This window comes from Hetaerina americana, unplaced genomic scaffold (genome assembly GCF_022747635.1).
Source record: "Hetaerina americana unplaced genomic scaffold, ioHetAmer1.1.p SCAF_213, whole genome shotgun sequence".
Taxonomy (NCBI): domain Eukaryota; kingdom Metazoa; phylum Arthropoda; class Insecta; order Odonata; family Calopterygidae; genus Hetaerina; species Hetaerina americana.
Window position 1 is genome coordinate 271,911 of NW_027286779.1, and position 15,943 is coordinate 287,853.

Genomic DNA, 15,943 nt, shown 5'->3' on the forward strand with positions numbered 1-15,943 from the left:
TCTGTTAGCAAACTTGAAAATATGGCTCGTTGGTGAAAGATTTTCCAACTGTGAAGAAGTGATGTCGGCAGCTAATGGCTATTTTGAGGAGAAAGACAGTTCTTATTATAAAAAGGGCATCGACCATATTGAGCATCGCAAAGAAAAGGGTATGGAGCTGAAAGGAGATTATTTTGAAAAATAAATTAATTTTTTTTAAATTTGTTTTCTTAGTTGGGTCGGGTACTTGTGGGATTGCCCTCGGAGGTAGGGTGGAAGAGGTGAGGCAATTGTTGGGATGAACTCTGAAGAGGCAGGAAAAGTGGATGAAAAGCATATCGACTGGCAGTGGAATGTTGAAGAATGTAATATAGGGGAGAATGTTAGGCGAACGAGGAAAGGCCAGGGATGTTGGACTGGATGAAGGTAGGAATTAAGTATACAGTGAAGAAGGGGATTTTCTATCGAAGAGGGTTGTAGTGTAAAGTGTTGGGATGTGTGTTATGTTAGGAGAAACGAAATATTTATTTGGCAGTTGTGTCCATCCAAAACCTAACAAGGGATAAAAGGAAGGAGTTTATATATCTATATATATAAAGGAGAGTGTTTGTTTGTATGTATGTAATTTGTTTACTTTTTGCTGTCATAGAAACAGCATTTTTCCAACTATGCCAGCAGGATACTTTTGCAAGAACACTATTGTATTCAGAATTGCCAAGATATTATACGTGGAATACATCAAGGAAAGTCTTTTGTAGAAGAAAAATGGGCAACTTTGATCCTGAGAATAATATTTATTCATGTGACGCATTGGGCCGAGTCTACACAGGCCATCCTAACAACGCCGAATGTTATTTTTTAAGAATGCTTCTACTTACCATTAGAGGACCTCGCTCATTTGACAAATTAAGAACGGTAAACGGAGAAATATGTGAGACATTCAGAGAAGCTTGCCAGAATTTAGGGTTGCTAGAAGGAGATCAACACTGGGATGACTCACTGCGAGAGGCCAGTTTGATTTCTCTTCCAGGACAAATCCGAATTTTGTTTGCCATCATAATAACCTCCTGTAATCCATCTAACCCAAAAACAATATGGGAAAAATATAAAGAATCAATGAGTGAGGATATACTGGCTAAAGTTCGAAGTGAAAATCCTACATTGGATATTACGTTTAACTCCGACATTTTTAATAAAACTTTGATTATTTTGGAGGAAAAGTGTATCACCATGGTTAACAAGACTTTAGTGGAACTCGGTCTTTTTGCACCTGTACAAGATCAACAGGGTATTTTATCCAGATTATATGCGTGAAACTAGCTACAATGTCTTAGACTTAGAAGCATACATCGCGGATAAAAAGCCACTTCTTAATGAAGATCAGAAATTCGCGTACGAAACAATAATGGATCAAGTAGATAAACAAGAAGGAGGTATCATTTTTCTTGATACTGCTGGTGGCACGGGAAAAACATTTTTGATTAATTTAGTTCTCGCTGAAATCAGGGTTCATGGAGAAATTGCTCTAGCCGTTGCATCTTCAGGTATTGCAGCGACATTAATGGAAGGAGGAAGAACAGCCCACTCTGCCCTTAAGTTGCCCCTTAATATTTCCCGACAAGAAAATCCCACATGTCGTATAAATTAAACAAGCGGCCAGGCACAAGTTCTTATAGAATGTAAATTGATAGTATGGGATGAGTGTACGATGGCTCATAAAAAATCTCTTGAGGCCCTCAACGCAACACTTCAAGATCTTAGAGGAAACTGCAGTTTAATGGGAGGAGCTCTGGTACTCCTGTGTGGAGGCTTCCGTCAAACTCTGCCTGTCATTCCAAAATCGACTCCAGCCGATGAAATTTATGCCTGTTTAAAACATTCTGTTCTATGGAATCATGTTCAAGAAATTAGCCTTACACAAAACATGCGAATCCCCTTAAGAGATGGGAATGCTCAAAATTTTGCAAATAAACTTCTGGAGATTGGAGAAGATAGATTAGTTATTGAAGCATCTGGTATGATAAAATTGTCATCAGATTTATGTGTATCGGTGAAAACTGTCCGCGATATGATACAAGCAGTCTATCCTAACGTTAATCAAAATTATAAAAATTTAGAATGGTTGCGAGAAAGAGCCATTCTTGCTCCTAAGAATGATGATGTTAATGAAATTAACAAGGAGATACTAGCCATGCTGCCAGGAGACGTGATTGAATATAAATCGGTTGATACCGTAGTGGATGCTGACGAAGCCGTCAATTATCCAACGGAATTCCTAAATTCACTTGATCCAGCTGGATTGCCACAACATCGCCTTATACTTAAAGTAGGATCTCCAATCATTTTATTGCGAAATTTAGATCCACCAAAACTCTGCAATGGGACACGATTGTGTGTGACATAGTTAATGAAAAATATAATCCAGGCAGTCATATCGCCATGTTTTAGCCACGGGCAACTTTATGTTGCTTGCTCGAGAGTAGGTTCGCCTAAAAATTTATATATTCTTTCTCCTGGATATGAAACAAAAAATGCAGTTTATAAACAGGTGTTAAATAAAAAAGATTCTTAAATTTGTATGAAGTAGTGTATTATTGTACTTTATAATTTGTTGTTTTTATTTATGTAGTATATTTATATTACTGTTTCTCCCTAACCCGTGCAAAGCCGGGTATTCAGCTAGTATATATATATATATATATATATATATATATATATATATATATATATATATATAATATCTTCGAAATGGAACGCTCTTCGGCGACACACAAATATATAAAAACACAGATGTAGATTTTTAGAATATAGAGACACAAAGAAAGGACACTCACAATTCGTTATTTCAATAACGAATTGTGAGTGTCCTTTCTTTGTGTCTCTATATTCTAAAAATCTACAACTGTGTTTTTATATATTTGTATATATATATATATATATATATATATATATATATATATATATATATATATATATATATATATATACTCCTTCCTTTTCTCCCTGGAGAAAGGTGGCTTGACCACCGAAAATTCGGAAACGTGTGAGTTTCTTTTCTTTGATGTGTTTTTCTGTTTTCTTCGCTATTGCAAACTTGATATACATAATGTTGGTGTGTGTGTAAATAATATATTTTTATGTATATGTATATATATATATATATATATACATATATACATATAAATAACTCAAAACTTGCTGTTATTAAAACTATACTGGCGGACTAACCATCATCTTAGTTATTTAACTGAGGTTTATATTATTTATAGCTAGTGGATAGTTATCCTTATGATATTCTTATTTCGGGAGAGAGCAATGTTACATTGGGCGCGGTTTTCTTATATCTTTAATGATCGTTCGGCTAAGTACCTCATAGTAAACAACCCGCAAAGCTAGATAATATATGGCACAGATTAAAACATACTGTGTTGGAATAAAGACATGAATGGTCGGGTACTACGAGTTGCCTTAGATGGAGTTAGCTCAAATGCGGTAGAAGTTACTTCAGGTGTTCCCAGGGAAGTTGTATCGGACCTCTTTAATTCCTGCTTAACGTTAACGACACTGAATCCGTAGTGGCTAGTAAGATTCGTTTATTTGCCGATGATGCAGTGGTTTACCGTGATATCCGTGATCCTGAGAACACAGCAGCTTTATCAGATGACCTCAATGCTATACAACGCTGGTGCGACATTTGGCAATTAGAATTAAACTTATAAAAGAAATGCGTAGTAATGAACTTTCGGGAAAAGACCAATTCCCTCCCGAACGCCTACTGCATTGGGAACGCCGAAATGGAATTTGTTAGCTCGATTAAATACGTGGGCGTTACCGTAACTCACGACCTCTCCTGAGTGAAACGCATGCGGGGAATATGTGGACAAGATATCAAAAAATTATGATTTATTAAATGAGTAGTGGGTTAATGTGATGAAAAGGTTAAAGACAGATGTCATCTTTCGCTGGTTAGGCTTCGTTAAGAATATGCTGCCAGTATATGGGATCCTTACGAAGTTGGATTGATTGTCGAATTCGTTCGAGGACAGCCTAGAGGAGCTACATTTGTAAAACGTTATTTTATTAAATTTAGTAGCGTATCCAAAATACTATAGCAGCTAAGCTGGGTATTGCTCACGGGGTGAAGGTTAACTAATAGATTATATCCTTTGCATACATTGGAAGGACGTTTTTCAATCAGTGAGGTTGATAATATATTATTATCCCCATCGTATTACGGTAGGAGAGATCATGCTAATAAAATAAGAGAGATAAAGTGTAGAACAGATAGATTTAGGATGTCATTTTTTCCACGAACGATAGGGGATTATAATAGCATTGTTCGACCGCTGTACGGGTCATATTCGGGTTTTAATTAGTCTGGTGTGTATTCGCTCCCAAACATCCTAGCGGTGACTTCAGGGTACTAAAATATCTATCCATATTAATCTCGAGGCCATCCCCCAGTACATCTCGTATATAAAAGCATAATGGCCGTCATGGGGTATTTCACAGCATTATTAGCAGTGGAAAGTTGATTTTATACATATATTGGCTCTAAAAAGCAGAATAAAATATTTACGCTACATACTTATGCAGTTTAAAGGATCGCCCGATTTGGTTCTTAGAATTAAAAAGTCCATCCGATCTTCTCTGTCAGTGATGGGCTTCATTTGATTGTGTCTTGGAACTAAATGAAATGGGTCTGAATTGTGATAGCAATGCTCATCATTCCTTGCATTCAGTGGTGAACATGCTTCCCTTCCAGGACGAAGTCCTTGCCATTTCCGAAAAGGTGGTTCTTCGAGTTGAAGACCTGCTCACATGGATCACGGAGGATGCCACGTGGACTCGAGGTCTTCAGCCCTCTGTCTGGGACAGTGGCGTCACCCCGGACGAATCGGCATTACCAAACGATCCCACGGCATCTTCGGAGGCTGAAGACGCCCCAAAACCGGAGAGCGAAGCCCCCGACCCCTCGGCACCCACCGTACCCAGTATCTCTACGGAGGACCCCTCGAATCCCATCCCCCCCGCAAGCACCGACCCGGCCTGCCAATCGCCTTCGGCCAAGGCCGAACCCACGACCAGCCCCACCGCGTCAACTACGCTCCCCAGCGCGCCAGAAGCCACCGCGGTCAGTAATTCCTCGGTGGAGTTGATCTCTCTTCCAACCAGGGAAAACCACCTGAACTCCACGCTCGACTTCCGGGATGTAATACGCGAAAAGCAGAAGTTGCTGCAGCAGCAGATGGAGATAAAGCAGGAGGGTAAGAGATATGCCATGTTGATTCTTTTAGTTGTAATATACCCACGTAAAATGATGACAGACGACGTCGCAAGCATGAGGGAAAGTCAACAAACTCATCTATGTATTTAGTAAAAAATAACTCAGACTCATGCCATGCGGAGCATGCTGATGGAGACGACACACTGGACATTTGGCCAGCTTCGTCGGTATTCCCCGTCTCCTTCTTTCAATTTCTCTCTCTCTCTCTCCAATTCCGCCCCAAAATAAAGACGACTATCTATCTATATCTCTCACTTGCCTTCTCGCTCCCACCCCTGACTAGATAGTAAATAAGCAGTAGTCCATTTGAATGGGAAGTTGACCACTATTCAAAGTATATTTTTTAAGCTGAAGTATTTTTGAGTTCTTTCCGTTGGGCGTGTGTTGCCTGTCAGAAAAATTGTGCTTGTTAGGCTTCATGATTTCTAGTAATTATAAATCAGTTCAAATATACATTATATCATCGAGCTCTCTTCAGTTTATGATGGATGGTATGCCAGTATTTAGATAAAAATGGCATACAAGTTATTGAGGCCAACTCCACTTGGTTGAAATATGCCATAATGATAATATGTAGTTTTAAATTTTGTATAAACTTGATTGCATTCTACGCTTTTCGATACCAATGCATCATTTTCAGGTAGATAATACATTTAAAAATTCAAATAAACTTTTATCGGAATGGCATGTTTTGGAATCGGTGGCATTACCATTATTACTCCGTCTGCTTTGCAAATATGTGGTGATTTATGGTTCGCACTTGCTACTTATCCGTACTGTGTTGAGAATAAATATATTTTTGAGAAATGTTTGTAGGAATAACTGCATAATTACTATTTCTCTACTTCATGTCAAAATTTCATGAATATTCGAAGGGATAATTGGGTTCGTATAGTTTTTGCCAGGCAGTGATGTAGACCGCAAACAGTGTCAAATCTGAAGGTAATCGACGTTTGAGACAAAATTTCGAAATATCTAAGCGTCTGAATGATTTTCCAGGTCTCAAAGTTGGTAGCCCATTTGTAGGGCACCTTCATCAGGTAGCATACCTTTCTAAATTTCGAAAACTGCTCGAATAATTACTGTATAAAGTATTAACATAGAAAATCCCTAATTTCAGCTGCTCTTTATAATTGGTAAGTGGATTATTTTTATTTTAGAAATTCTTGTGTTACATTGCACAAAAGGAAATTCACATGAACTTTCACTTAAGAATTTATCCCTCGGATCATTCAGCTGCCGCGTAACTTCAGACGTTCTAGAGCACAAGTGGGTTTAAAATGACCACAGTGGGTTGGCTCAAACTATGGTAGTACCCAAAGAATCACGGATTGTGGTTCAATAAATTAGAAAGCTATGTGCTGTAACTGTAATATTGTATGTGCTTTCGCCATGGGGTTCTCTTTTCCAGCTAAAATAAACATTTCAAATAACTTTAAAATTCCGAATGTTGACGGCAAAATTTGCTTAAACTGAGTTGATATATTAGCATCCCGAGAAATTTTTGAATGGATCACAGAGAGGAGTCTTAAGTATGCTTTTTTTAAAAGGTAAATCCACGTAGTCATTGAACGCGTACGCATATATGCATTAAAAGAGTTAAAAAAATTAAAATGCCTTCTCATTTTCAAAAGTGAGACTAATCTATATAAGTCTATTATTCAGTTATATATTCTAATCGGATTATTTGGTGCCACTAGAGTCGTAAACCTTTAGGCCCAATCACAGGCTCGCCCTCAAAAGTCGTTTCTCAAACAAAAGAGGCTACCGGTCACGAACGCATGCGTTGGGAATATACGTTCATTTTTGAGTCCGAATGTGCAGCAAATTGAAGACGCTTGCGTGGACTCGGTTGGCTTTTGGAGTGAAAGTTAGTGGAGTCCGCTTTTTCTCTTCAAGTAGTGACCTTGAGATTCCGCCGTCTTTAGAGACAGTTGCCCCAAGGCACTTTCCCGGTCAATCTTTTTCAACATTTTAGAAATGCCTCTTGGTTTAGTGTAGTAGTTGTACCTTGACTGCCCACGTGTATTTAGGTCTGCATTTGTATCCATCCATTATTGCCCCTGTGGTGTGGTCATATTTTGATAATTTGTCAGAAATTTATTTTAAATAAATTTAGCTCTTACTGATTGCCTTGTCCTTAAACAATTCTGTAAGTAATTTTTTTGTGGAAGATGAATCGGAAACGGGTAATCCTACGTTATTGGAGCTGCTTTGGAGGAATATCGAAATAACGCCGATCGAAGTATGTAGCATGCATTGAAGAAGAGGTGAGGATGATATTTAAGCCCATCAGTAAGGTAGAACACGTTCGCCGACACATCTAAAGGTCACGAGTTCAGATTACTGGTTAACGTTACACAGGGTTTCCCCTCTTCCAGGATTCACCTTTACTAAAAATACAAAACATGATTCCGGGCAAGCGCATATCCAGACCACGAGCCTGGTAGGGTCACGGTGAGTAGATGATGGAGCGCAAACAGAAGGAAGTGCATGATTTCAGACTGTAGGGCTTGCACTCGAAACACTAGATGTCTCGACCTGACCAGTTCATCGTTTTTATTTGAATTCATGTTCCTCATACCACCCCTGTATACCACCTGACACGCGAAAATTTAAATTATATATCACTAGTATTTGAATATAAAATAGATCACACGTAAAAGGACTCTCACATTTCAGAAAGCTTAAATTTTCTGAAATGTGAATGCCCTTTTACGTGTTGTCTAATTTATTTATTTTTGTGATATACTGTGCCGTCCAAAGGGTATAGCGTTGGACTATTGGCCGGAGGGCATAGGTTCGATTCCATGGGAAACCGTAACAGGCACAGGTAAGGGACCCCCCTCCCCCACCCTGATGTGTGTATTTCACACGCCCTAGAGAGAGATATGTGCCAAAGGAATGAGTCGCGCACCTGGGAAAATTAGTGATAAAAGTAAAAGCTGAACCAATGATCTTGTACATTGTTCAGGTCTACATGCCACTAAGAAATCATAGGGAGGAAGAAGAGTTCAGGGTATACGATCAGTTGGAGGATATAATTTCGGGTGTTCCTGGAAGGAAACAGTTAATAGTGATGGGAAATTGGAACGTGGAAGGTAGGCGAAGGCAGAGATGTTAGCGGGGCAGGGGTCTATGGTTTAGGAACAGGGAATGTCCGTGGGAAGGAAGATACAGGGTATCAGAGATCTGCAGGAGGCTGGTTAACCATAACGAAGATTTTGTGTAAACACCGCAATGGGTGTAGGTCTACATGGTAAATGCCCAGGGATCTTAAAAGAAATCAATTAGACTATAGTATGGTAATTCTCAGATTAAGGAAAAGAGTGATTAATTCCCAATTTCCTGGGTCCGATTGCAGTGCGGATATCATAATATAGTTTTAATAAAGTCTAACGTCAGATTCAAGACGATAAAACGGGGAAGGCGGTTGAGGAACTGGAATGTAGAAGTTTTTACCGGAATGAAATAAGTGTCAGTAGACAAAAAAATCACGAGTGGTGAAAGGGAGACGGGTGAGAAGGAGAAAAACGGGAACTTACAAAAAAGGAACATTGAAAGCTGCAAATTAAGTTATAGGAAAAGGAAAAGAAAACCATTGATTACAAACGAGATGATTAGAACAAGAGACAAGAGAAGGAATAATGTGTATGCATAGAAGTCAGTGGAAAGAAGGATAAAGAGTTGGATAATAAACCTAGACGGGACACAAGTATGGCGGAAGAAGCGTGGTGGACTACGAATGCGAGGATAACAAAAAATCACTAAGGAAAGGTGGAATTGGTACGCTGCGTAGGAAGGCGAAAGCACTGTAAGAACGTTGGAAGAAAAAATTCCAATTGAAACAGGATAAATTCAAAAGAGGTAAAAATATTCTATGTGATTAAAACATTATATGTAAATTATAATGTCTTAATGGGTCGAGGTAGTCGATAGGTAGAGCGTTGGTCTACTGACCGGACGGACCGGGTTTGAATCCCGGGCAAGCCTCTCTGGGCACCTTCAGCTCCACCCAAGCTATGTGATTTTTCGGGTACCAGATCTTCCTGGGAAACCATAATCGGCTCAGGGAAAGTAACTGGCCCCCTACGCTGATGTGTGAATTTCACGCGCGGTCGAGCTTAATGGGTTAACTCTATCAACACCTATCAAACCTACCTTCGGGTTGATTACTGTGCTTATATGTGTGTGTGTATGTATATATATATATATATATATATATATATATATATATATATATATATATATATATATATATATATATATACACACATTCAAACACGAAATCCCGCCAAACGGCGAATAAATACTCATATACTATATACAGAAATGTTTGAATGTGTATTTGGCCTATGTGGCTCATCTCTTTCTTCTGGCTATGCGTGCCACGAAACGCACTGTTCCTTTCCTGTATGATGTTGTATGAATTCTAAAACCACTGTCCTTTCCTCTTGTGTATTGTCTATTTCTCCTTTGGTGGGTGAAACAGTCCCCTGACGCCATCTCTTGGCTAAAGAATCGGGGCGCTTGGTGACATATTAGACCCACGGATCTCAGGGTAAATTACGTTTCCTCGATAGCTCAAGTGGTTAAGAGCATCCGCCCGGCAAGTGGAAAGATCCGAGGTTCGAGTCCCGGTCAAGGAAATATTTTTACCCTTGTGATCCGTTCGATTCCGCCTTCCCCACCTTTATTGTGTTCGTCCTTTATATGTGTTCCTATCCCTTTTCCTTATATCTGTTTCTGTATATATATATTTACTTATTTATTTATATCAGTTTCTGTATATATATATATATATATATATATATATATTTACATTTATAAGTAAATATATATATATATATTTACTTATTTATTTATATCAGCAAGCCTCGACGTACCTTAGGTTCAGGGATAATTGAGTCATATACATAAAACCATGCAAGCCACCGGTATGGTATGTGACAAGAGAAATTGATTGCGAGATAGGCAGGGCTTTAAGGGGATTGAAATCAATTGAGACCGTGAGGATTAATTGTATTCGCGAAGAACTGTTTTAAGGTTTTAGGAAAACGTGGCATAAAGAGTTATTATTAGTATTTCTTTTATTTAAGTTTAATTCGTAGCATTCACAACGATGGAATACGTCCGAGGGATGCAGTTTCTTGTAATGCGTCAGACAATGCTAGCTCCCATTCCAAAAAACGGGAAAGGCATCCATGTGTGAGAACTGTGGAGCAATAAGTTTGATTTCGCATGCGGCTGAAGTGGTTCTCAGGGTCATCAATAAGAGGATGGAGAGCAGGGAAAATTATGTTCAGGGGGTGATCCGTTTGGCTCAGGAAAGGGAGAGGCATGTCGTTACTATAAAAATAATGAGGTCGCCATTAGAGAGAAACAGAATGCTATCAGTTGTCTTTGTTTGCTTCATAGATTTCGAGAAGGTGTTCAATAAAGTGAATTGGGTAGAATTAATGAGTTTATTGCAGAAAATAGAACACGTATCCGCAACCTGTTCATGTCAGAGACTGCTCAGGTGCGAGTAACGGATGGAGAGTCGGAATGGGCAGTGTTGGAAAAAGGGGTAAGACGGGTGTCCAATACCACTCGTTATTTTCAACGCACATGTGAAAGAAAAGATAAAAGAGATATGGAAAGAAATAGAGAAAGTAATGGAAGTTAATGTGGAATTATTAAAATCAGTAAGCTTTGCGGAAGATCAAGCTTTAATAAGCCAGTCAACTAAGGGAATGCGATCATACCTGCGCTCATTATACAATTACTGTGATTGGTATGGGGTGAGAATCAATGTAGACATAAGTAAGGTTATGAGGTTTTGAGAAAGAGAAATGCGAAGTCAAACGTTAAAACAGTAGGATAAACCTAGAGCAGGTGGAAAATTTCGGAAAAAAATCCCGGAAATATGGTCGTTGACGTTAAATGGTGAGCCTAAATTCTACATCTAGATAATACCCCGCAAGCCGCCGCAAGGGCGTGTGGCGGGGGGTGTTAGGTCACCACTCGTAAAAAGGAACAATACCACATGCAAAAACAACAACATGAAAAACTACACCCGCAGCAGCGCACACACTCATACAAAAAAACCCTTCATCCAACGCTCATGCAAACACATATACCGCAAACCAACAAACGACTGCACCCTAGGATGCAGCACTAAAGCCATAAATTGGAGGCTTATAAAATGTGGGGTGGAGAAGGGCGGAAAAGTTTAAATGGACGAAAAGGAAAACAAAGGGGAAGTGCTATATAGAGTAGATGGTGGATTGTTGGAAGAAATCCAAAGGAGGCACGTTAAAGGTGGATATGGTGTATTTTGATTGGAAATGGGATGTTGAATGATGTAATAGAGAGGAGAACGTTAGGCAAGCGAGGAAGGGGTAGAAAAACAATTGGCACGTTTGACGGGAGTTAGTACGAGGAACTGAAGGGTTCCTGTAATGAAATGTTAGGTATTTTTTGTTAGGAGAGGAAAATAAATGTATTCAATTTGTACCCATCCAAAACCAACCTGGTAACATATCGTTAGTAATAATATCAAAACCACAGTTATCAACCCAATATATAGTTTGATAGGTTAGTGTAAAAGTCACGAAATACTAAGCTCAACGGTTAGTGATAGTCAAGCATAATGTGACCAGTTCCTCGGAAAAGAAATTCTTGCACGATTTTGTTTTCCGTTCATTACCACTGCTCTCTTGGCCACCTACCTTCCACTCTTAAACTCCTTCTCATGGCCCCTATACGTATGGTTTAGTTGCGTACTGTAGTAAAGTAATATGTTAAATATTAACTGTAGTCTCCCGGTTAAAGTAGTATTTTGATATGTCGTGGGACTAAATGCTACTATACAAGTCTCTGCTAACACGAAATTGAATTGCCCAAAACATTTCTCGCGCTTTATGCATCCCTTCATTCCGTCCAATGTGCATCATCTTCATCCTCTACTTCCCTTACTCAGCAATTTCCTCGCTGTCAGTCCTTGCATGACCATACAAAACGACACTTCACGTCAAACCGTTCACTTATAATTTTTTTCTTACTGGTGCTCCCTGATACCAACTCCTTCCTCTTTGTCAGAGCTTCTATTTGTTGGGTACCTTATGCAATTCTTCTTTTATAGCCGTACTGCGTTGCCAATTTTACTAACACACTTTATAAATAAATTAACTTTGCTAAATGAATACTACCTGCTCTAGTTTTTGAATGCTCCCCGACTAAAATGAGGAGCTTAACCTTCCTTTTCTGGGAACTTCATCTCCTTCATATTCCGTTTATTGATTCTCATCCCATACCTATCACACTGGTGCTGTAGTGAGCTCAGTAAAGACCTTGGCTGGCTGGCTGTCTTAAGCTTGATCACCCGCAAATATAACTGATTTGATGTATTCCCGACCAACCTGAGTCCTAACGAATTACTATGTACTGCTTGAACATCACGCGAATGTTTCACTTCTCTCAACCCAAAATAATCATCTCGTAAGTATTCGTTTGTCTCTTCACGACCCTGTTGTTTACGACCATAAGTTCTACCTTTGACCCATACGGAATCAAACTTAGGATTCTTTAGTCTTCAAATACCGTTCCTGTTTTGGGACGGGAATTAATACTGATCAAACGAAATCTGCTGGCCAACTTCCCTCATAAATGCAATATGGACGAGGCCATAAAAACTCTCCTACCACGTTTAGCCAAACCCTTAAATAGCTCTGCTGGGATGTTAACTATCCCCACAGTTGTGTTCCATTTCAATTAGTTTAATTTCTTAATCTCACAGTCAGGTACGCCTAGACTTAGCTCACCTGCCTCATGTTCACTTTCTGTGCCTCAATTTTCTGGCCTATTATCTTTACCATAGCTGTTTGATGTATTTTCATCCCTCCCGAAATTTTTCTCGGTTATTTTATAAATTCACCGTTTTTTCTTTTATATTGTGCACTGATATTCCGTTCTTATTTCATGACAATGCTTTCACCTTATTTTACTCGTATAGCTCATCCACTTCACCCTGGCTCCGAAAACTCACTTTTCCTCGCCCTGCTCTTTCCACCACGTTTATTTCGCCGTATTAATGAGCCGCCCTATTTATACTGATTTAACGTTCTTTCATTTCCGTCCCTTATCCTTCTTCCTAATTACGTCAAATTACTTAATAAATTCAGACTTCATAATCATCTTTTCTGTAATTTTGCCTATTCAGTATTTCTCTATTTACCTTTATATTCCTTTACCTATTCACGGTTTATTTGTAGCATTCTGCTATTTCTTTCAGCTGATTCAGATATTACCTTCGTTAAAATGAAATCGGCATCCCTCTTTTAAAACTGAAAGTTTATAACGCTGTTCCTAAATCCATGCCCAACTAATTAATATCCGTCTCTATCTCCTGAATGTTTTCACGTGTCCTTACATCTAATGTGGTGTTATAGCCAAGGACCCGTTTCTTGAAGCTGCGAGTCAGTTTACAAACCCCTGTATTTTGCACATAGTGTCTGTTAGTAACAATAATTGGTGATACCTTTTTTATTTGCTTTCATTATGCGATATGGTAATTTTAATATTTGACTTAATTTTGAGGATTGCCTTAAAGACCGAGGACTTATCGGTCGACTCGTAGATTTGAGTTAAGGGCCACAGCTGTTGGTTTTAACTAAGCTCGTTCTCCGGTAAAAATATTGTTTCTTCCAAAAGCCATTCGGTGCTCCCACACATTCCTCTTCAACCACCCTCTGTCATTTGTCCTTTCGCCCACCACCACATTCCCCTCCCCCATCTCCATCAAGTGATTCCTTAGAGGGACACCCAAATCATTTCCTCTCTCTGATTGTATACATTTCACTGTTTATCTAAAATAAAACCTTTCCACGCTGCTGAACCTCAGTGACTTAAATTATCAGCCGGGAAAATGGCATTTTGGTCTGGAAAGTCGGATATAGTAAAAAAAAATACCTTATGCCTGCAGTTTAATGCATGAATCGAATGCCTTCGCTTTTAATTGGAAGTCAACGGCTCCCTATTGAAAGTCACAATAATCCCTAATATAATTAAGAAAATGCGAGGATGGATAAAGATTCGAAAATCAGAAAAAGTGTTTAACTTGCCTTGATTCATAGGCTTAGTAAAACAAACGACGTTTGTAAGTCGGCTGGTCTTTTAGTGAGAAAATTGTCTAACTCGCGGTACAGCCCGGTAAACACCCAGGAAGCTCCAGCAGACAACACCCTGTTGGTGACAGGAATCTGCAACCATTGATACTAGTAATGATAATAATAGAGACCTCACTGGGAAACTATCATTTTGAAATGTTAAGGAAGCGATAAGTAAGATGAATTAATTGTCTCAGTCCTCAGTAACTCGTTCATTTCTCAACAGATGAATCCTTTTCTTCCAATTCTGTCGGAATATTTTAAACAAAATAAAGAATTTAATACATGATCACCAAGTAAGTTCGGCACCAGACATTACCAATAACTACAGGCTTATTTTGTGTTAGGTGATTTCCACATTTTCGGGCTGCGTCCGCGTATGTCGCTTAAGTGCATTTAAACGACATACGCGGACGCAGCCCGAAAATGTGGAAATCACCTACTCATCGCCGCGGAAACCTGCGAACGAACATTATTTTGTGTTATTTTCAACAGAGGTGAGTAGCAGTCATAAACGCTAGATTATTAGCAGTCATGGCGCGATGGTGCGATAACGTTTTAATCGAAAGGTTTCCCTGCGAAAATCATAGTGATGAGGTACAAATGATTGCAATATACTAATTCTCCACTCACACTCGTATCCCTGTTTGCCTTAAGATATGACTAAAAGGGCGGGGAGAAAACCCCGAAAATAAATTCCCAGTTCTACCTGGGCATCGCCCTGAAGACCTGTAATGGGTAAGGGAGAATCTGATTGGTAGTTCTCTGGCACCCATGTGGTTGGCTGTAGGATGCTCAGTATGGACCAGGGAGCAATACGCCACTTTTCCCTGGATTGGGTTTGAATCATCTCCTGAGTATGAAATCTGGCTGCGCGCGAAATACTAGACGTTAAAGAGTCCCGATAACATTAGCTACGTAATGATATTTTGAAAAGAAACTGGCATGCATTTAACTTACTATTATATTTGAAATATTAAGTTACACATCACGTCTTATGAATACTTCCGATTCCACCTTGTCTATCAAGGATATACTGAGTTTCTAATGGGCTGGCTGTGTTGCGAAATGACCATCGAATGGCCGTCGAATCTTTCACCGATCTATCTACCCACCTCTCATTTTTACTAGCCTTTTTATGAAATAGCGTTTTTGTTCAAATGGTAATGTGCGTTATTATCAAGCCATCGTGCATTTTAACACGGGACGAAGTAGATTTAAATGATACACGGCATGCTATCGTTACTGTCTCCGGCAGAGAGCAATTTCACTCGAGGCATGTTCTAGATACATCAATTATTAATAAAAGGTTAGGAATTAACGGAGAAGTTCTGTAATTCTAACTGTAAAAATGGTATTGTGCACGGCTTTAAAAAAATTTGAACATCTCTTTCATATACCACGCTACGAATATGACACGAGCTGCTTAGAATTATTATGATTCAGTGAAAGTTAAGAAAAACCATGATCACCATCTTGACTCCCTAGTCTAAAGAATTTTGTCATAGGTGACTTCATTGTAATTTCA

The 15,943-nt window shown here is 39.0% G+C and overlaps 1 protein-coding gene across 1 annotated transcript in view; it reads left to right on the forward strand.

The window, feature by feature from the left end:
* Positions 1–15,943, forward strand: part of LOC139688662 (AT-rich interactive domain-containing protein 5B-like) — a 93,897-nt gene that overhangs the window by 48,968 nt on the left and 28,986 nt on the right. The window contains exon 3 of the mRNA XM_071586231.1: positions 4,745–5,246. Coding sequence (XP_071442332.1) covers positions 4,745–5,246 — 502 coding nt within the window. The remainder of the gene's footprint in view (positions 1–4,744; positions 5,247–15,943) is intronic.